This window comes from Nipponia nippon, unplaced genomic scaffold (assembly GCF_047370975.1).
Source record: "Nipponia nippon isolate SJK-2023a ecotype South Korea unplaced genomic scaffold, ASM4737097v1 scaffold_5, whole genome shotgun sequence".
Taxonomy (NCBI): Eukaryota; Metazoa; Chordata; class Aves; order Pelecaniformes; family Threskiornithidae; genus Nipponia; species Nipponia nippon.
The window spans coordinates 44,674,903-44,696,906 of NW_028262369.1; the positions used below are offsets into that span (position 1 = coordinate 44,674,903).

General features: G+C 37.6%; 1 protein-coding gene across 1 annotated transcript in view; it reads left to right on the forward strand.

Annotated features, from left to right (window-relative positions):
* The window catches only part of GPSM2 (G protein signaling modulator 2), a 32,856-nt gene that overhangs the window by 7,294 nt on the left and 3,558 nt on the right, over nt 1–22,004 (forward strand). Inside the window, 11 exon segments of the mRNA XM_009470674.2 lie at nt 6,558–6,872; nt 13,234–13,455; nt 14,559–14,694; nt 15,185–15,327; nt 15,885–16,008; nt 16,292–16,407; nt 17,454–17,609; nt 18,425–18,533; nt 18,957–19,086; nt 19,629–19,699; nt 21,775–21,951. Of these exon segments, the coding sequence (XP_009468949.2) occupies nt 6,811–6,872; nt 13,234–13,455; nt 14,559–14,694; nt 15,185–15,327; nt 15,885–16,008; nt 16,292–16,407; nt 17,454–17,609; nt 18,425–18,533; nt 18,957–19,086; nt 19,629–19,699; nt 21,775–21,951 (1,446 nt within the window). The 5' untranslated portion in view covers nt 6,558–6,810.

The following is a 22,004-nucleotide window of genomic DNA, read 5'->3' on the forward strand; positions in this document are numbered from 1 at the left end:
GTCATAATGCAGGACTATATTAGCAATTAGATAATAAATGTTGGACTCTGCTCTGGAGCTGTGTTCCTCTAGCGCTGAATTCAAGTCCATACTTTCATTTTCAGCTGTGGATGTGGTGAGATCCTCACTTCATTGTGGGCAAAATTTGTTTCAGAAATGCTCCCCACCTATTACCTTTTTTTTTTTTGATAATCTCAAGATTTAGAAGGATCTCATTGCTAGGACCTTTTTAAAGCTTATTTGAAAAATATAAATAGAATTTCATATACTATTATGATTTATAATTATGTATTTAATCTTGTAAAGTAGTTGTGGATTTTTATGTAATATTTTCATTATATTGTTTCATATAGTTACTAGTATTTTCAATAAAATTCTTTTAAAAGTCATACTTTGGACTACTTTGGGCTATTGTGGGCATACTTGTGGTCCTTTGTTGCTAGGGGGTTTCTCTTCCTGCAGTCATATTGATGACTGCACCAGTAAATTAAAATACTTGGACAAAAAGCCTTTTCTTCCATTTGGGTAAATACAGTGCTAGAAACAGATTGGGAAAAGAAGTGAAGAACAGAATCAGTTGGATCACTCAGGAGTTCATGGCAGATGACGATAGCACTTGTGTAATTTCTCATTTTGCAATTATTTTAATTTTTTGAGGGGGGGTGTCATGAGTGTCGTAGCTGCTATTATTAGTATTTTCCTACCCTTTTATAACCTCTGTGCTTCTGTTGACTGTCTAGAAAGACTCCTGGTTATGCTGAAGTAATTAAGTCTTGGGCATTATCTGGCTGAGAAGGGAGATGAAATAATTTCATAGATAATGGAGTCAAGTTTCCATACCTCACTATAGTAATTCTGTTCTGATTCCTAAAAGGCAGTTACCTATGCATCAATCAGTTCTGGTAATAAAATACCTGTCTTATGCTGTGAGTTACAATTCTTGATTCTCTTTCCAGCAAGGAGCTGATGGTTTCATGCATAAGAGAGCTCTGTCCACATGATTTGGGTAAAAGAGAAGAAACTTCGTATTCCTTCTTCTATTAGTATACTATAAGTGAAATTCTAGGCTCGTGGAGCAGTGGGTTGGTAGGAATCCTATTTTGTTGAAAGAACATCACGTGTCGCCCAAAGCTGACACAATACCCACTCCTTCCACCCATTTTAGGTTTGTCTGCAATATTCAGTAATGTGTCTTAGTTTCATACGGGCCCGTATTTATAAGTCAGCATGTTAAATATAATTGGGGTGGAGGAGGAAGCATCTGAATCAAGAACATTAGATAGTGGTATTAATTTATTTGCAGCTTGTCTGATGAGTCTGATAGCATAGGATGTGTTAGGCTGGATCCTTCTCATGATCCGTAGTGATAACAAGCTCTGCAGAATCTGCTTTATCAGACTCACACCTAGGAAGAGCGTCTCAGGTAGTTGTTTACGAACTTCAGCTTTCCCATTCTGTCCTTTAAATGCAACCCCTTAATGTCTGATGTGCGCCGCAGTTGGATTGTATGCTGGAAAGTATGCTTGTATGCTGCTTGTATTGTATGCTGCTAAGCCAGTTCTTTAAAAGAAGCCCTGTGGTTTATTCTGAGGGTATCTGCTCCATATACAAATCCATGAGGAGAAAAAGGCAGTATTTCAGAGCAGGTATTGCTCCACATCATCAGTGACCCTGAATAAAACCTCAAATTCACTTCTTTAGTGACAGTGGTTTCTGTGTGCTGTCAGCTAATCAGCTGTTGCACTGCTGTCAGAGTGGTGCAGGGAGGAGTTTAAGCTTCCAAGAGTAACCACACTGGTCTTAGTACAGTGTTTCTCGGATCTACATAATCCGCTCTTATGACTAGTCATTTGTATTGTACTGTGCTCAAGGTTTGGAAAAAATAGCTTTTTCCCAACATAGCATACAGTTATTTTAAGGTTCATTCACAGAGGAATATTTATTACTACAGAAATGCTAATGATGATGCTGTTTACTTTGTGAATACAATATTAAACTTGATATAGAATTTTAAGTTTGTTTTTTTTTCTTATTTTAGGCTTATTTGTTAATTCAGGTGAATTTTAAAAATATCCTTGGACAGCATTGAGGACTGAAATTATGGTTTGTCTAGTTCTGAGTGTTCCCTGTTGTACTATTTGTGTTTATATGCTGTTTTATATTTTGAAGGTCTGGAGCCAAGCTAATATCTATATTTCAGTAACAGAATTGTCAGTATGTTTTTGTTGTTGTTTAGTCTGTCTCTTTCTCAGTAGGGTATGCAAAGCTCTGTTTTGTTTTTAGATAATCCAGCTGAAGCTTCTTTTCCTTTCTTTCCCACCCGTGCTGTAGCCCCTTCCTGAAAGGAAATTCAAACTTAGTTCACCATTGGGAAATTTGCCTTAATCTTGAAACAACAAATCTCTCTAGCTAGTTTTTCTAAGGAAACACAATTTGTGCAATTGGTCTACCTCTATCTCTACTTTCCTCTAGTAGCTTTTGAATCTGTCAGTCAATGATGACTTCATTTGGCAGATGCTCCTTTCCTATAGCTTTGTGAAAAATAGCAGATGGGTAGAGAAGGCATTACTTGATCGTCTGCTTTAGGGAAAGGTGGAAAGAATTGAACTGTTAGATATTCTGTTTGTCAGCCCCCAAGTGACCAGTCAGCGTATGTCAGCCAGTCAGCATGTCAGCCATGTAACTGTACATAGGTGAAGCAATATATTTGATCATCTGACAAACTCCAGAAAAAGGAGGGTATGGGTTGAGGGAAGGAGCCAACGAAGCTGCAGAAATTTACTGTTCTAAGGAGATGCAGGGGAAAAAAACATCTCCCTCTCCAACTATATTGTGATTATTGGTTCTATATGCTGCTAATAAATAGCAGTATTGACTTTCTTTTGCTTGATGATTCGTTTTCACTTGTGTGGAAATATGGTATTCTATCAAAAGTTAAAATTAAGGAGTCTATCTTAGATGTTCAGTGTAATAAAGAACTGCAACCTGATTAAAGTGATTGTCTACCATTGTGATAAAATTCATAGTACGTAATCCAATCTTTTCTGAAATGGAAAATGCCTTAAAACATGAAACGCTTGTCTGGAAGTTGTAATAACTAGGACAATTAGCTGGCATAACAGGCTTTTGAGAAAGAAATTACATCTATTGTTTTATTGCTGTCAGGGACTTCAAATATACTGATCAGAATTGAAGATGGGGGCATCTTGGTTTTTTCCGTAATTTTTCTTGAGAGAGTGAGCCTCATTTAAGTCTTAGCATATATATCACTGATTCAGTTCAGTGATGTTAATGGAAGGTTGAGATGTACTTTCTTTCAATATCGGCCTTTAGGCCTTGGTTCCCTTTCTAGAGAACACTGATAATAATTTTATGAAAAATACTGAATAAGTGCAAGTGTGATGGGGTTTCACTTTTTAAAGCATTGTTGTGTGGGATTCCTTTCAGTATGTAACATTAGTATTTACCATGATTTTTTTTATTTCATTGTCAAATTTGCAGAAATTAACTTAATAGATTTTCTGCAATTTCAGAGAATCAAGCTAAAAGTAGTTTCATAGAATTTAGTAAGGAATTCAGTCTTAAAACCTCGTTCCATGCAAACCCCAAGCTTCTATATCTATATAGCTTGTATATAAATCCATGATTTAATAGAAAAGAATGAAAAGTGACTTTTTGACAGTGATAAGAACATTTTTTAGATAAAGCATTGAATTGAGGCAAAGTTAGCTTTTTACTGATGGTTTAATTGAAGATCTTTTAGCTGTTTATAGCCCGGGTGGATAAGCCCTAAATATGGCTCACCATTTTCTCCTAATGAAGGGTGATAAAGTGTGTGTTTTGTCTATTGTGGGGTATAAACTGGCTGCCTCATTTGACTGCCTAACCTCTGCCTTGCTTTATTTGATCTTGGGAGATGGGGTGGTGGTATTGGTTTTGGTATCATACTGCTGTGTAATTAGTAACACTAGTTTAGTTAATTTTCCACTTCTGAAGGAGGCCCAATCTTTTTTCTGTGTCCTTTTTTCCACTGCTTTGAAATTACAAAAAAGCTAGGGCTTCCTGCATTTAATAGCTGGAATAGTAAAACTGTGCATTTTAAAGTTATGTATCCAACTTCAATTTTCTATTTGTGCTTTCCTGAAAGGCAGCTCTTTAACATTGATATGGATTTTACATTGTTTAAAGGTGTGGAGAGAATAAATTTAAAGCAGCTGCTTTGCATTAATACAGAGTCTTTTCCTAGTAAGAACCAAGTGCTTTTTTTCATGCTACATGAAGTTTTAATTAAAAATGTAAGCTTTTAATTAAAAAAAAAAAAAAAAAAGAAAGCCTGTTTCACTGTTAGAGTAGAACTTCTCTGGATTTCTGTTAATTCACTAGGCTTTTCTGCTGAAGTACTGTGTCCTCGGAGTCAATTTTGTGTTGATCGCCAGCTGAGAAAAGGCTTGGTTACACAGAGATATTCTGAATAGTCAAGGTGCGTGAATTGAAAGAGCAGGGCTTACCTGCTGTAGTATAATCCTCCCAAGGCCAGTTTACACCTGAGCGATACTGTCTGTGGGAAGGGTTCATCAGTTTCCACCTCCTGAATTTTAAATTCACCACTCTAATTAATATGCTTGAAGTTTGCTTCCTGATTACATGTTGGCATGGCTGAAGGTGTAACTTGAGATCCTAATGAGTTACGGGTGAAGGAAGTGAGGTACGAAGACCATACCCAGTAATTTTTGTTGGATCTGTGCTCATGATGTGTTGGCTAACTTGGGTGTGTCCGTATCACCCTCCCAAGACCGGGAATGTGCCGTATGGCCAGTAGGGAGGGAAGAAAGCAGGAGTAGTGGTTCCAGCTGGTGGGAGATGGTGGCATCAGTCAGTGGATGCAGTTAAGTATGGGGGCAGAAGCATAGCTCAGCTAAAATGAAGTTTTCAACAGCTGATGTGAAATGCACTGCTAATAATAACTGATATTTAAATAAATGCAGTCATTCTGGTGTACTTTTAAATGAAACTCTAGTTTTTTATTAAATTTGGCTTTTTATTTTTAACAAAGCTTCTTAAAACAAATTATTCAGTTAATTACAATTACAGTATAAATACACAAACAAATTACCACAGTCATTATTTCATGATCCGTGGCAGTTGCCAAAGTACACACTTTTTAGTTTGTGGCATTTAGTAATTAGCATGAGCGTATCCATCTACAGAAGAGAACTTTGAATTCCCTGGCATTTGCTGAGCAGCAGGAATGCTCATGGATGATCGCTGTAGACTGGGTGGCTTACAGCTTTCTGCTTGTATGAGTTATCCGATTCGAGGTTCGGACGAACTTCCGGAGAGTAAATACCTGTGACACAGTCTTCCCAGTATGTGGGTTGCAATGGTATTGTAAACTGTATGTGTCACACTTTGTAATTGCAAAAAATATACCCACACCCACTTGTTGATGCCACGTAATTCTAATGATGAGCATGGAAAGGCAAAATAGTTGTTTGACTGGAAGAATGTAGATGGTCTGTTTGAGGGGTGCTGTCAAGGTAGGGTATGATAGGAAGCGTGAAGCTTCACAGCTGGTACTTGATAAAACTGATGAGAGGAAAAGGCATGGCCTACGTCGCCAATTAAAAATAGGGGGGTTGAATTTTCTTCTGGTGACAGCTTTAAATCTGAGCTCTGTTCTTGTCTTTTGACATCTCTGCAGTCTCTTGATGAAATATGTATTTGTGAATTACACAACTATATGTTTACTTGCAAAGGAAGGTAGTATTAGTACCAAGCAATAAATATGTCAACTGCTTTACTAAAAATGTACTTAAAAGTGGGTAAGCTTTTGAATACAGAGTTTCTTTTCTGTTAATCTTTTCCCTGCCAGCCTAAACATGTCTAGTGTCTAAGTGCTGGCTGCTGCAATCCCTTTGAAGCAGAGTTTGGAGCTCATATGACAATGCTGCAGCATTTTGGAATGTGAAGCCAGTGTTAAGAAAAAAAACCCCAACCAAAAAAACCCCAAAGCAAAGAAACCCAAACCCCATACCTCCCTCCCTTTTCTTTTGGGAGCGGGGAGGGGAAGGGGGAGTAGAGCTTAAACCTCTACTGGCTTCTGTGCTCATAATGTTCTGGGTGGGATGATCTCCAGATGGGATTGTGTCAGCCAGTTCTGACTACTGTGGGACTTCAGCAAACTAGCAGGGTTTCAGCAGTACTATTTATGTGTAAAGCAGTTTGTGATCTGTTTTATGTTATGCCTTTCATTCTGTAGCTTTCACCCTTTAAGCTTTTTGCTTGGAACTTCATGAGGCCAAAGAACACTACCAAGGATAAATTGCTCGAAGCTTCCAACAGAAAGAGAGCGTTGTTTTTTGTTAAACCTTTGCTTTCTCGCTTGCGTACAGGAATTGCCGTATGTATGTAGAAGGTTTTGGCTCTGGCTTTACGTTCTTGATTGACGCTTCCTGCTTGGTAGGAGTAGTGTTATGCTTTTACATCAGCTGCAAATGGTTATGAGTTATTAACTGACTATGAGACTTCAAGCGAAGCATCTTGTGTTCCCTTTGCAGAAACGCAGCTGAATGGAGCTTAGAGGGCCACAGAGGAAAGAACTTGAACACGTTTCTGAAGGTTTCAGATGTGTCTGACAGTGACCTCCTTACCTTAGTAATAAAGAAGAGTTTTTCAGCAGGAGCTTAGGATATCTTTACTCCACCTTATTAATATACTAACTGGAATGGTATTCTGACAACAATTCTCCGTAGTAAAGTACTTACCCTACTACAGAACCAGTATTATTTTCTCTACTGATAATGCAACTCAATGGAGGAAAGTAATGTTTTGATAAGCATGCGTGAAGACCGTTCCTTTCATGTGCGATACAGGTAAGGCTGTATTAATTTCAGTATGGATTAGTAAGTGCTGTTAATAATAGAAAACTAAACAAGTTGCAACAAATAGTTTGGTATCTCTGTTATTAGTGTTACTGAAACTGAAAGCTAAAATAACTTTTTTTTTCCTTTTCTCGATTTTTGAACTATGAAAATTCACTTTTGTTACATAGTAGATTATATTAATATAATTATATGATTGTATACTGTTGGAACTGTGTGCGGTTGCAGAATAGCACGATTGTCTGTATTTCTTTGTTTTTCTGATAGAATGATATGAAGTATGATCCCTGCATGGTAATACCTGCTCTCTCTTCTTTTAGCTTTTGGGCTGCATATGCAAATTGCTGAGTTTTGTCTGCTAAAGTTCTCTGTACTTAGCCCATTATCGCTTCTACGAATGATGAATTTTTAGGTACGCTGTCATCTAGAGCAGTATTTTCCTTGCTTAAAATAAAGAGATTTGATTGATAGGTAAAAACTGCTTTGATACCTTGGACTAAAAAAATACTGTTATTGCAAGTCAGGAGGGTTTGTGATTTCCCTTCTGAGAGCTTTTATAATTTTTCTTCTGGAAGCCCCTTTACAGACGTGGGACAAAATGCTAGCATTGCAGACCCCCTCTAATGAACCTTGACAACAGAAGCATTGTGTAGTGCATGGTATTTGGATGGCTGGTGTTTGGAAGGGTAAATCTTGCTGCTCATTCAATAGGAATGGACACTGGAACGCTGGAATGATTGTTTTAAATAAAAAGCATGATTCTTGTGTGCTCCCCCCACCCTCTCCCCATTCATCCTTGCTTTGGAGGCCTTTTCCTTGCTAGCGAACAGGAACAAAGCACTACCCTCACTTGTAGGACAGGACATGCTACAGCTTAAAATTAATTCTGAAAACGTTCTGACAGCGTTAGATGGCTGATAGATTGGTCTGCACTTCCGTTTCATAGAAGTACAGTGTTAGTTCTGGTTAGTAGTGCAGTCAGCAGGAGGAGCTTTTTCATGGTCAATAGGGAGAAAATTAGCAAATAAACTGTAATTTACTCTCTGCTCTCTTTATTTTGCTGACATCTTTGTATGGTGGCTTTGACAGCAGGAATCCTGAAGTGTGTGAGCATGGTATTTCTTCTGTGCTAAGTGTTTCTTGAATGTATCTAACTCCCAGCATTCCTGTAACTTGTTTACCCATGCTGTTGCTGATGCTCTTGGTCCTCCCCAGACAGCTATAGAAGATCCTTGCTCACTGTTGGATAAAAGCAGGAGCTGTTCAGGGAACTATTATAGAAGTAAATGGATGAAGAAAGCGGCACGGCCAATTGTCTGGTTTAAATTGACAAGCCACAAATAACTTCAGAAAAATTGGCAAGCACAGTCAGGGCAAAATGTCTTACTACTTTACACTGTATTTCAGTACAGGCTTGAATGATACTGATTAACAATAAAAATATTAATAGCCCTATTAAACCTTTCTGTAAGAATTGTAATCTGATGAACATTTAAAAAACATCAAGGCATAATCTTTTTAATTTTTTTTAAATATTAAACTTTCCTAAAACTTAGAGAAGCTGCAAATTAATTCAGTATATTGAACTGGGATTTTATGGTGATTTAATTTAATAGCTATAATTTGGTAAGATTTAATTTGGTTGTAGTTTAAAATTTAATGCAGGAAAGAATAGGTCATAAATTACTGGGGGTGGTGGTGTTACTTATCAGTATTTAAAATTTTTTGCCTACAGGTATTGTCCCAGGCTCGTTTGGCTCTCCGGTTGCTTTTTCCTTCCCACTGGTATTCCAATAGAACTGACTTTAAAAAGAACCTGGTGGCCCAGTCCTAAGGAAAGGCTTTACTCTGGCTCTGTTTCTTACTGTGCAAGCTGTTTCTTTCTCCCCACTGTAGTTGACCAGTATCACTTTAGCAGCTATAAAAATGCTTATGTTGGTGGAAGGAAACTATTTTTTATTCTTATGTTGTTTAGTGACTAAAAATAATATGCTGGTGTTAATAAATGGGACTGATAATTCACCTATAGAGTAAATATTCGTAGAACTCACTTGTCTTGGCCTGCTAAATTCATACACCAAAAACTTGTAACTGCTTTTATCTTGACGGGAGCAAAAGAACCCAAAATTCAGGTGTGTGGTTTCTTCGTGTATATGTGTGTGTGTTGTTTTGTTTGTGAGTTTGCCATCAAACTTAGTTTGACTAAACACAGTGTTCCAGTGGAGGTGTAGTTAAGTTGTTTGGAGTGGTCAATGTGGTATGCTTCTGCATTATATATAGAAACCAAGAATAAGGGCAGGAGTCAGGAATAGTACGTGATCTTTATTATAGGATGCTGTGGCATTAGTAATTTTATGCATCTGAATTAAAGAGATATAATAGTTTTTTTTAAATTTGTGTCTGTGTATGTTAAGTGTATCAACACGTTTCATGGCAAATTGCGTGGCAGCCCCATTCCCCCTCAGTGGCAAAATATCCTCTTAGTGGGAATTGAATGGAGTAAAACTAAATTAATTGTGTTTAAAGATGATAGTAATCGATGAGTTGCCTTGCCTTCCTTTATTGCCTTATTTCTTACCAGTTTTCTGTTCTTTTTTGTAAGATGAGAACAGCTGAAGGAAGGGAGACTCCAAAATAGGAGAAAAAAACAGGGAGGCTAGGGTGGAGGCATGTGCATAGGGTTTATATTCTTGTAAGTAGAAAGGTTCAAAAGAGAATGTGAAGAAGGTCAGAGACGAATAACGGAAAATAAAGAAGAAAAGGGGGAGGGGGGGAAAAAAAAGGGAGCCAGGCAAGTTGAAAAGCTTAGAGGGACAGATAAAGATGAGGTAGTTTTACAAACGAGAAATAATTCAGGAGGTGCCAGCCTTTCAGAGAACAGGTCCAGGCAACTATAAAGAGAATAACAAAACGAAGCCCTGTCAGATATTACTGTGGAAATACTCATAAAGTATGTTATCCTGTTTAGCAGGAGCAGAATTTCATTAGAAGTACACAGTGAATGGGCCTTGTTCTCTTCTCGTCTCTGCAGATTCAGTGTGTCTTTTGTTTAGCCATTGAGTGTTGAATAAATAAGTAATTCAGTTCAGCCCTGGGGACAAAGAAAGTAATTTCATATTCTCCTTGTAACTATTTAATGACTTCCTGAAACATTGATAAGCTAGCCCTGTCTAGTCTGCCAACATGCTATTTAACTATTAGTAGTGACAGTTAAAGCATTCCTAAGAGGTGATTTTTTTTGACTGGAGAACACCTATATAAATCTTTAAAAAAAAAAAAAAATTGTGTTAATTTTCATAACAGTCCTTTAAGTAATGAAGGGGAAAAAAAACAAAACAAAACCGAAAACAAAACCCACACGTCCTCTGAATCTCGTTTTGGTACTTGATGGATAAGCCTAGCAAACTTTTAAAATGATTAAATGATTTCATAGCTTTTATGTAATGTGAATAAAATATTAATATTGGGCACAGGCAACTGTGGAAATAAAATATTTCATTTTCTGTATTTTTTTTTAATAGCTTATTTAGACTTTGAAATTGTAGAAGGTCAATAAGGATGGATCCAAATGGAATTATAGCTTAAATTTGCTGTACAGATTCTAGCAACCTTTTAACACAACCTTTCTAGAGTTGCACTCAAGGGTAGTGTTAAATTTTGGGTTCTTTTTTACTCAATTACTAATTCCCATTCTCATTTACTTCCTATAGTTCTGGTTGAATTGAAACGCTCTGTCAAACAGCTGATTTTCATCAGCCTGGGTATAAGCCTTAGCTTCATAATTATTTGTGTTCTGTATGAAAAAAAACCAAATCTTTCCTTTTTATAAGTTATATTAAGTCTGGGGTTGCAAAGTCAAAAGATTATGTTTCAAGTTCCTTGATGAAATGGTCATGCTGCCTTGGCATTGGCAGTCTTTGGCGCAGTGTGAAATGAATTGAATGCAGTATAGCAGGAAAAGCACTGCTCCATAGCATTCTCCGATATTGTCTTTGTACCTTCTTAAACTGTGCCTTTTCTTCATATATTAGGTGGTTGATGCATCATAGTTGCAAATCCAAACATCATTTTTTTTTTTTTAACACGATAAATTCATTTACAAAACTGGAGTCCAGTATAGCATTTTGATTATTATTATTATTATTATGTCACATGCACGTTTTGCTGAAAGCTCTGCCCTTTTTAACCATTCAAGCTAAAAATCTAAAGAAATGAATGTGATTGTGTAATGGTCTAAATCTTTGCACTAAGGAGCACCATATTTTCTAGCTGTCACTTTAATTGGACATGTCAGTTAACATGAGGTGCCCGGAGAGAAGCTCTTTGGATAGGATTAAGATTACCCAATGAAGTGTTTTAAATCTTAAACCTTCAGTTGCTGATGGTGTAATCATTTCTGCCTGTACTTAACTGTACTTAATCATTTCTGCCTTTTTCTTTCTTACATTCAACACGTGCACAATGTAATAAAAACCAGGTTGTGTGTTCTAGCAAATAGGAGTGCTTTAGCGTCTCTGAGAAGAGTTTCCAAACCTAGAAACACTGCATGTGTTATGGATATCCAACCTGAGAAGTTGGGCGTGGGAAGAACTTCATGCCTGAGTTATCATTTGCTGTCTGCATCTTTACCAACTACCAAGCATACAGTATTTTTAATTGCAAAAGTTAAATATGTCCATTATCTCACTGTGCTTAAGTTGTGGAATGTCGAAGACCAGCAGGTATGGTACTATTTTGTGTTGGTAGCTTATTTTACTTATGATCCAAATTCTTCTAGTTCTCTTGAAAGTCACTGGATTTTTGAAAAATATTTCCTTCTTGCTGAGATTTGAGTAGACTGTTGTATAACCTATTTTTTTCCAATTTAGAAAAATTAAGAAATGTAAACATTGCAGGTATGTTAAATACTTCATCACTATGTCTTGTCGAAACAGCTGCCTTCTGGTGTTGCCATTAAAATAACTTTTGGAACAGCAAACATTTGATTGTTGCTGTTACTGATCTGTGCATATGAAGGGAAATGGGTTTAGGAATAGAATTCTAAATGGTTTATTCTTACAACCAGGTCAATATCAAATGATGGCGTAACGAGGATATCTTTAATTACATAAAATTTGGAGTGCAAGCCCTTATACTTGCTGTGTGATCCATCTTGAAGAAAAATTCAAAACAATATACAAATTTACGAAGTTGATGCCTACTTTTTGGCAACATTAGCACGTGCTTTTTAAACACTTACAGAACGTCTCTTACTTGGAAAAATCTTTTAAAAGTAGAATGATGGCGTTTTTGCAGGCTTTTTGAAATGCATGTATCTTGAAAAAAAAACTGGAGAACCATATTGCTTCAAGATCGAGACCCTGAAGTGTTCTTCCTTCTCATCCTCCTCCTCCCTACCTCCCTCGCATCTCGAAACTGGAACGTAGGAAATGTTTGTATATAATCAGTAACACATTGAAATGTTACACCTGAATTCACAGTAGCAAAAATACATATGAATGTTTTTTGGCAGCTGCAGTTGTCTAGCAGCTTCTTTTTACATTGTTCAAACTGTAATCTGCAAATTCTGCTGTAAATTGATTCCTGAGTATCTTCTTTACTGCTTGCAGTATTTTGTACCTGTATAATTACACAATTATTTGCTCATAATAATAAAAAATATTCCAGTGGCTTCTGGAAGGATGGCATCTCAGTTAAGTAACTTGAATTGACATACATTTTGTTAATTCAGTCTAGATCTTTTTTCTTTACACTCTGAGAATGTTCACAGCAGTGCCACTGTAGGAAATGGTGAAATGCCAAGGAGCATTGAATTACATAGGAAACAACTTTGGGAAAAATAGACATGGTCTTCAATACGCAGGAATGTTTGAATTTTAATTTTTTTTCCATAAGACATTTTGCAGGTAACTATGGTATCAACCTAAAAATAAAAGTGCTTATGTTTGTCAAAATCAGTATTTGCGAAGAATAGCTTGATTTTTAGGTCACTTTTCTGAAATGATCTAAATGGTGAAAACTCTGCATTTTTGAATCCTACAGGTGCTATATATGGACAAAGGAGTGTTTGGATTTCCTCCCTGAGACTTAAAAAGAAAGAAAGAAAAAAAAAAAAAAGTTGAAGCAATTTGTTCTGATGTTACTTTGCTCATCACTGTTGAAGTTGCAATTTCCATTTCAGCATTAGTTTCTGCAATATTACAGTAGCAAGCTCATTGCTTGTGCTGTGGTGCTGACTCCCTGTCCTAAACAAATAGAGACCCTCTGAGTAAAATAACCTCTTCCGAACTCAGGTTATTGGACAAGTACTACATCTAGAGTGACCGTCTTTCTTTTCACTTAAATCGTGCAGGATGGAGGCTTCCTGCCTAGAGCTGGCTTTGGAAGGTGAGCGCCTGTGTAAAGCAGGAGATTGCCGAGCTGGTGTATCTTTCTTTGAAGCAGCTGTTCAGGTTGGAACTGAAGATTTAAAAACACTAAGTGCTATTTATAGCCAGTTAGGCAATGCCTATTTCTACTTGCATGAATATGCAAAGGCCTTGGAATACCATCACCATGATTTAACTCTCGCAAGGTAATCTTGTGTCTTTCTTTAACCATGTTCTCCATTTCCTCCCATTCTTGTAGAGATGAGCAGTTGACTGCTCATTTTCCTACCAAACCCTGCTATTAATACTGGATAATGAGTAAATGTGGCGATGGCAGAAGGGCCTGGCAGGTAACTTGACTGCCCTTTAACCTGGGAGTAAATACTTGGTCTAGCACCATAATCCTGGTACTGACTGAGGCCTCACCAGGTTTGTGGATAATTAACTGGGTTCTTTAAATCCACCCTTTCTTTACCCTTTCCTGTTTCTAAAACTCAGTCTTGGTGGTTCTCCAGAATGTTAAGCTGGCTCTTTTGTTAACTAGACAGAACTCATTCATGTTTCTCTGTGTAAAACTCATAATATAATATTGTGAAATCTAAAAAACCCCTATGCATTTCATATGCTATTTATGCATCTGAGTTTTAACGATTTGGTATAGATCCAATAAAAGACACAGGCACCTAATGTACTTAACCTCAATTTAAGCACAAATCTATTCTTCCCCCTGCCTTAACCTGCTCAAGTGCTGTAACCTCGTGCGAACTTGTTTTGTCATGCTGTTCCCCAAGTATCACAGTCTGACTGGTTCAGTGGCAGTCTTTTGCCTTAGTCTCATTTAGAATTTAAAAATGTAGTATTACCTCTCAGCTTTCTGGGAGACCAGTATGTCTTGTCAATAATATCAGACTATGATAGCCAAGTAAAATGCAGAAACAGTTAAACCTCTCTTTCTAATGCTGGGACTGTCTTTCTACATAGTCATTAAGACTTTTCTTTTTATTCTCTTCCTAAAAGAAGTGAGGGGTTTTTGGTTTTGGGGTTTTTTTTTGGTAATGTTAAGTAGATGATCAATACCATGAATACTAGCAGTTGCACAAAGAGCACCAACAAAATTAAATGTCTCTAACTACAGATTGAACAGTGTTTATGTGAGTACATTTTAGATATAAAATGAACCGAATACATACACATTTACATGGCTGTAATCTCTTTTCATAAATTCTTCTGATTGTCTGCCATACATTGATGATTTGCTTGGTTTCAAATTATACACTATTTACTGGGTGCTTTATTTCTGCAATTTTAGGACAATTGGAGATCTACTGGGAGAAGCTAAAGCTAGTGGGAATCTGGGCAACACCTTAAAGGTCCTTGGGAATTTTGAAGAAGCTATTGTTTGTTGTCAAAGACATCTGGATATTTCCAGAGAGCTTAATGATAAGGTAAGAATTGCTTAGGAATCTGGAAGTAAGCTGCTAACGCATGTTACTGAACCCTGTTGTATCGGTAATGAGCGTGCCACCTTTCAGAGGGAAGTAAATACTGAATATTCAATTATTTCTTCTAGACAGTAAGAATCTGTTAGTTGTAGGATAGTTGGTTGCACCTGGAAGACGATAGATCCAGATTAAGAAATATTATCCTGTTTTGTGGTTTTGTTTTTTATTTAATTTAATTCTTAACGGTAATTGGCCTCAAGAATTATTATGTATCTTGCACCTCAAAAGGAAGTAGTATGCAAAACAATTTGATTGAGGGATGTGACTGGCTGGGAGTGAGGTGGGTGATAAGACGATGTTCAGAATGAGCAGAGCATGTGTTGACAACTAATTAACAAACTTTTTTTCCTCATCTGTGGATTGTACTAATAGTTGTTGTGACACAAGACTTCAAAGCATAAAATTTGAATGCCTTATTTCACTTTTGGTTTAGGTTGGAGAAGCAAGAGCACTGTATAATCTGGGAAATGTATATCACTCTAAAGGGAAAAATGTAGCTAGTGCCGGGACTCATGATCCAGGGGAACTTCCAGATGATGTGAAAAATGCTTTACAAAAAGCTGCAAATTATTATGAGTAAGTAGTAGCTTTAAATGTTGGGGATTGAGAGGATATGGTTATCTAGGTCATTAGAATATTGGGAGATTTGTGGTGTCGTGAGCTACCCTGTGGCACGCTTCTATTCGGAACAGTGGTACCTGTGAATTCTTTCCCTTTTAAACTGGAGAGTGCACTATTTTTTTGTTACGCCCTCAATTTAAGTGTACCTCTTATTACCCGGTAAGTCCTTCCTTTATGTTAGAATCCAGTAGTACTCTTCAAACCAGACTGAGACAACAACAGGACCTTAGCATACTTTTATATAACGTAGCTCTATAACTAGAAGCGAGCACACCAGCTTGAGTAAGAATGCAGTTAAGTTTGGTATCTCACAGCAAATGTTTCCTACTCAGTGGAAGATTTATGGTTGCATAAGGGCCATTAAAATAGGCCAAAGTAGAATACCTCTACCTTTTCATTTATATAAATGGAAGGATTTTAAAATTATTATTATTATTTAAATGACTGTGAGAAAAAAAACCAACCCTCTTAAAAGTCACTGTTCTTCCCCTTCTCACTTTACCCCGGAACAGGGAAAACCTGGCAATAGTAACAGAGCTGGGTGATAGAGCAGCACAAGGACGTGCCTTTGGAAATCTGGGAAACACACACTATCTTCTGGGCAACTTCAGGAGCGCAGTTTTGGCCCATGAACAGGTACAACCATGTGCTCATAAGGAATTCTGTTCTAGCAAAGTATCACCGGTTGCTCCCGATCTTAAGTACATGTATTGTGTTGGATCTTGTTGCAAGCTTTTTCATGCAAGGTTTAAACCTTAATGGCAGAGCTTCAAGTTTGGGTGTTCTTTTCAAGCATTGTTGGCCTAAAGAACAGGTACAGATGCATGATGGAAAAACTATGAGCGTGCATTTCTGCATGCAAATGTATGTTACAAAGTACAAAATTGAGTAAATAATGCAATTATTTCACATTTTAAAGCGTCTCCTAATTGCAAAGGAATTTGGTGATAGATCAGCGGAAAGAAGAGCGTACAGCAATCTTGGAAACGCCTACATATTCCTGGGTGAATTTGAAACCGCTTCTGAATACTACAAGTTAGTTGACTGCTTATAAATATAATTTAAACCTCTTGTACAGTTTACTTCTGTTGTGCCTGGTACTTTAGCTCACTGTAGAATAGCCATCTCTTCAAAATACACTTAGAAAATAGCTGCATTTGTTTAGCAAAAATAACGTTTTCCCCTAGTTGTTTAACTGTTCTGGTTCTTTCAAGGGAGGGGCAGCATTAATTTTTTTTTTTCTTTTTTTTTTTTTTTTTTCTTTTCCTTCTTTGTTACTTTACATAGATTCTTTGCAGCACTGTAGACATCTTTCTGTTGACAGGCATTTATTCCCCTTTATTCTAGAAGCAAGCATTAACTGTCTTAGCTCTGAGCGAGTTCTGGAATGACGTGAGTGACTGTGATACACCTGAGATGGGTAGCTGTCTCGGGTATACTCACTAGCTGAGACAGGTAGTGCACGGCAACATGATTTTACATATTTAGGCTGTATTTTCAATCAAGACCTTTTTCTTGATCTCCGCACCGCTAAGCAGTTGCTGCTGTAACTTGGGAAAATCCAAGCTCGGCAATGATACAGTGTAGGTGTTACTAGCATCTTATGTGGATTTCAGAGCTTACCCGCTCTTTTCGAAAAGGGAAAAAAAGCCGCAATACTGAGCAGATTCCTCTTAGCACTCAAATTCTTCTTACGCAGCAGGGGCAGGCTGGCTTGGTGGTTATAGGACTGTCTTGCTCATGTTGATGGAGAACATACAGTATTTATTCTAATGCTGGTACTGAACTGTTTCTACTGTCAGGAAAACCACTATAAATTATTGATGAATGAATTAAAATGAGAAGATGCTGTTTGAGGGATCAGTCTGCTCTCTAATAAAGTAAATGGAAACAGGTTGCAGTGGAGGGGAGTGGCAGACAGAAACTGAAAATCTTGTGAGAGTTTGCAAGACAGTAATTTATTAGCGGTTAATTTGCCAGCCCGGTGTCCTAATTTTTATAATTGATTTTTAGTCGCGCAAGTACACTTTTAAAAACTTTTCCTTATAGTGATTTCTGAGGTGACTCACCCTTTCTTTCAGGAGGACATTACAGCTGGCTCGACAGCTTAAAGACAGAGCTGTGGAAGCACAGGCCTGCTACAGCCTTGGGAACACGTACACTCTGCTTCAAGACTATGAAAAAGCAATTGATTATCATTTGAAACACCTTGCGATTGCTCAGGAATTAAATGATAAGTAAGCCCTAAGAGATTGTTTAATGTATGTATGACACTTAAACCAAATCCTGTTACCTCTAACTCTTGCTGTCATTGTTCTCTATATGACAGCTGAATTAATGTGAATTCCCTACAGTGCTGGCCTCCGGTTTTCACATGGGGAAAAAAAATTACTCATGGAAGTATTGCAGTTAATGAGTCTGAGATGAAAGAGGAAGTGATGATGACTGTCTCTACATCTTCTTCTGTCAGCAGCATCTTTGTAAATTAAGGAAAAAAAAAGCAGATCTCTCTTTTTCATGACTTCATTATAATAATTTTGCATACCTTCACAAGAATGTCTCCTACTTTTCCACAAATTAAGAAGATGGGAAGGGATGGGGAAAGGAGAGTAATACAGTAGCAAGTAATGCTTATTTTATAATCACGATTTCTAAGGCCTTTTTTATAACATTGGTTGTAAAACTAAAGTTTTTTACAACTTCTAAATGCACTTCTTCTAACTCAATAAGCAGAATATGTGAATAATAATAAGGCATGCAATCTGAAGAAAAGCAAAGTAGGTTATGAAATGTTCCATGCTTGCAAAACTGAGTGACTTATGTTTGCTGTGAGCTTAAAACTTAAAATTTTGATTAGATTTGCTTATATTTATAGTTATACACAGATCACACTCCTTTAAATACAATACTTAATGTGTTGGTGTTGGACTGGTTTCTGATGATAGCCTTCATTTTTCTTGGCGCAGCAATCTTATTGTGGCAATATTATGAAAACCTGACCCCTAGTGTTCAGTGAGTAAAGGTGTAAGTGAAAATGTCTATTTTTTTGCAGAATTGGTGAAGGAAGAGCATGCTGGAGTTTAGGGAATGCATATACTGCTCTGGGAAATCATGACCAAGCTATGCATTTTGCAGAAAGGCACTTGGAGATTTCAAGAGAGGTATGATTTTCACACTCTGCGTATGTTGGCTGGTTGGTTTTTGCTCTTGCTTACGCAGCGATTTTATGGAGGTGTGTCTATGCACGTAATTTTGAATAATGGAATGGATTCTGAATGATTTCTGAGATAGCGGATTCCAAATTTTCATCCAGTTCTCGCTGCAACTAGCTCCTTAGTTCTTGTGCCACTTCCGATAATGTCAGCATGGAATTCAAATCAATAGCCTAGCAGAGGTTATCTTAGGCTTTGTTAGGTACCTTTTAGTTGTTACGTACTTCATTAAAAAGATGAGTCTCTGTTTTCAACCAGGAGAACTTTCTCAGCCTTTTTCTCCCATAAATCTAGGGGACAAGGTTTGCTTTATAGTTACATACGTGTAGTCTTTGTTACAGTAATAGAACTGCTTATTTTATTTGGTTGCAGGTAGGAGATAGAAGTGGGGAGCTCACTGCTAGACTTAACCTCTCAGATCTTCAAATGGTTCTTGGATTAAGCTACAGCACAAACAACTCCATGATGTCAGAAAGCCACGTGGTAGAGAACAGTTTGAATGGTACGTGCCTATTTCTGCAGTACTTTCCAACAGTGAACCTCAAAAAGAATCTGTTGTTTGCATTGTTTTCTGACTACAGATGGTTGAGTGTGTGTGTGTGCGCGTGCATGTGCGTGTCCGCTGCTAACCCAGCAAAAAAAGGTTGTTATTGGACCCCTTCAGCTCTTTCTTTTCTGGAGGATTTACATTGTGAATCACGGTTACTGCTTAGTTTCTTCACATAATGTTTCTAATTGTTCCTTTCCCCCCCCTTTTTTTTATGTGGAGATTTATCTGTTTGCTGCCAAATTATGTCTTTCCTTTTTTTATTCCTACAATCCTTCTCTGTGTCCCATGAAAGCAACTTACATAGCTTAGATCAATGTGGTTTTGAAGGCTGCTTTTCCTAGTGGTTAGTTATTCTCTGCTGATAGATTGAACTGCACTGTTTTGGAACTCAGAGTTGCTGTACCTTGGACCTTAGATGCGTACAGCCACAGCTTTGAAGGTGGTGACATCATAGATCTCAATGATAAAAAGATGAACTTGATGCTTTCTTGAAGGTACCAGACCAAGAGTAGGACGCCGCCACAGTATGGAGAACATGGAACTTATGAAATTAACACCAGAAAAGGTTGGCACTTTTCTTCTTTCTGTTCCGCTGGTGAGATTGCAATGCAATGTTTCTAAGGGTTTAACTTCAACAGTTAGGAATAGTCAGAAGTTTTATACTTGACAACTCTGAAAGAACTCAGCAGAACGTTGATGTGTCATTTGCATCCCCTTTTTAATTTACTTGATCTGAACAGTCAGGTAAAAGCAGGTCTAACAGTTCTAACAAATAATACTTTTGTCATGTAGGTAACAGTCAGCATCTTACATACATAATGGTTGTAACGGCTTGTGGAAAGCTTGCTTTATTCCCCCCCAAATAAGAGAGAATGGGGTCCTGTAGTGCGCATCAAAGGAATTCCTTTCACCACCCCTTTAAAAGCGGTTTCAGGCTGCAGCATGAAAGTGATTAAGAGTAAAATTCCTAAGCTTTAGCTCAGCTGTTCTGAACCTTTTTTCTTTGGTTACAGTCATTTTATAGGCACTTAAAGTACCTGTTCTGTTTTTCACTTTGGGATTTCAACCAACTTGCAAGCCATTAGGATTTTCAACATCCCTCTTGAGTAAGGATGCTGTTTCTGAACTGCTGAAACCGAGTCACAGATAGATAGGTAAAGTAACTTCCCCCCAGGCTCAGAGAAATCTCTTGTAGCTGGGCGCTCCTGATTAAAATCCTTATGTCAGTCTTTGAGAGCCTTCCTTCAAATTCTGTCTGCCTTTAAACGGTGGGCCGGCTACCTAAACGACTCCAGGGGCAGACTGAAATTGCTATTTTTCCCTCCATACTGGGATATCTAATTCCCATCTCTTCAAGTGATGCAAAGCCTGCCATCGTGTTTATCAAATAGCAAATTAAATCTCAAAGCTTACATCTGGACAGTTGGTACCGCTGAAGTCGGCACTGATGCTCAAGAGCCTCTTTGTGTACTGATTTAAAAAGATACTGGGTTTAGTCCAGGGTGATTTCTCTGCAGGGAACCTCTAAGCTTGTGGCCAGTATCAGCTGTATTTGCTTACTCTCTGAACCTATTTATCTGCAACATCTCTTAAAATACAGAGCCTGTGATAGTCTGTGCCTTAAATAGACTAAAATGTTTCCTGTGGATTTTCTAATAAAGTATTAACCTAGTATTGCAGCGTAGCTCCTATAGAGGGCTTTTTTCAAGATACTCATTTGGTAAGTTCTGACAATTCATTCCATAAATGACTCTGATATATAGAACAACGTGTGGCACCAGCATGAGGGTTTGATTATACAGGCTGCCCTCTTCTCAGAGTTGGGATCTGTGTGCTGATCTTAAATAAGCCTTGAAAAGGCAAGCCATTTGGGTAGGCAGTGTTGCTGAAAGATTTGTGACTGCGTTCACAATTCTGATGTTGAATGAAGAAAAAAATGTGGTTTTATTCAGTTATAAGAGTTTGTCGCTTGTAGATAAAGCTGTCGGTTTTGTGGATAATCCTGTTACTTTGGAAGAGAATTTAGGGAAAACGTCAGGTTGATAAAGCTATCCATTCTGTTCTTCAGTGAAACGAGATGGTTATTCCTGTTTGCTCTTGTGCTGGCATTCCTCTCCCTCTTCCTTTTCAATCTTTACTGGGAATTTTGTGTATATCAAGGGCTTCATGGAAGGCTGGTTGAGTATCTGGGTTTGTATAAGGGTTTGTTTTGCTCTAGTGCTTTGTAAAACCGTGGATTGATTTTTATTTTTTTTTTTCTTTCCGTTTATAAGAATGTCAGGTGGGAAATGCCAGCTGCAGCTGCATTTTAGCAATCACGTTAACTACAGTTCCTGCACTGCAGTCAGCAAGGAAAACTTCAGCGTGTTTGATTAAGTATACTATTTGAGCACATTTTAATCAATCAGGTGTCACACTACAGTTCAGTTACAAGACTGATCAGTAACAGTATTAACCTGCTTCAGGTAACAAGAGCTCAAGTCATAGAACCGACACCTAGGTTTTCACATCCTCGTGGCTGGATAAAGTAAATAATGTAAAGCTGCTTCATTTTGGGGAGGAAAAGCAGCGGCAAATAAGAGGTAACAGTATACGTAATTAAAATCAGAAGGCTTAATTCCGTGACTCTTGTTTTCTTAGGTTCAGAACTGGAACAGTGAGATTCTCGCTAAACAGAAACCACTGGTTGCCAAACCTTCAGCAAAACTGCATTTTGTAAATCGACTAAAAAGCAAAAAGTACAAAAACGGCACCGCTTCCAAAGTTTTGCAGGATGCCAGTAATTCTATTGATCATCGACTTACAAACGCTCACAGGGTAGGTTTGGCGAGCTGTGGAGATCATAGCCTTTACTAATCTCTGTCAGATCA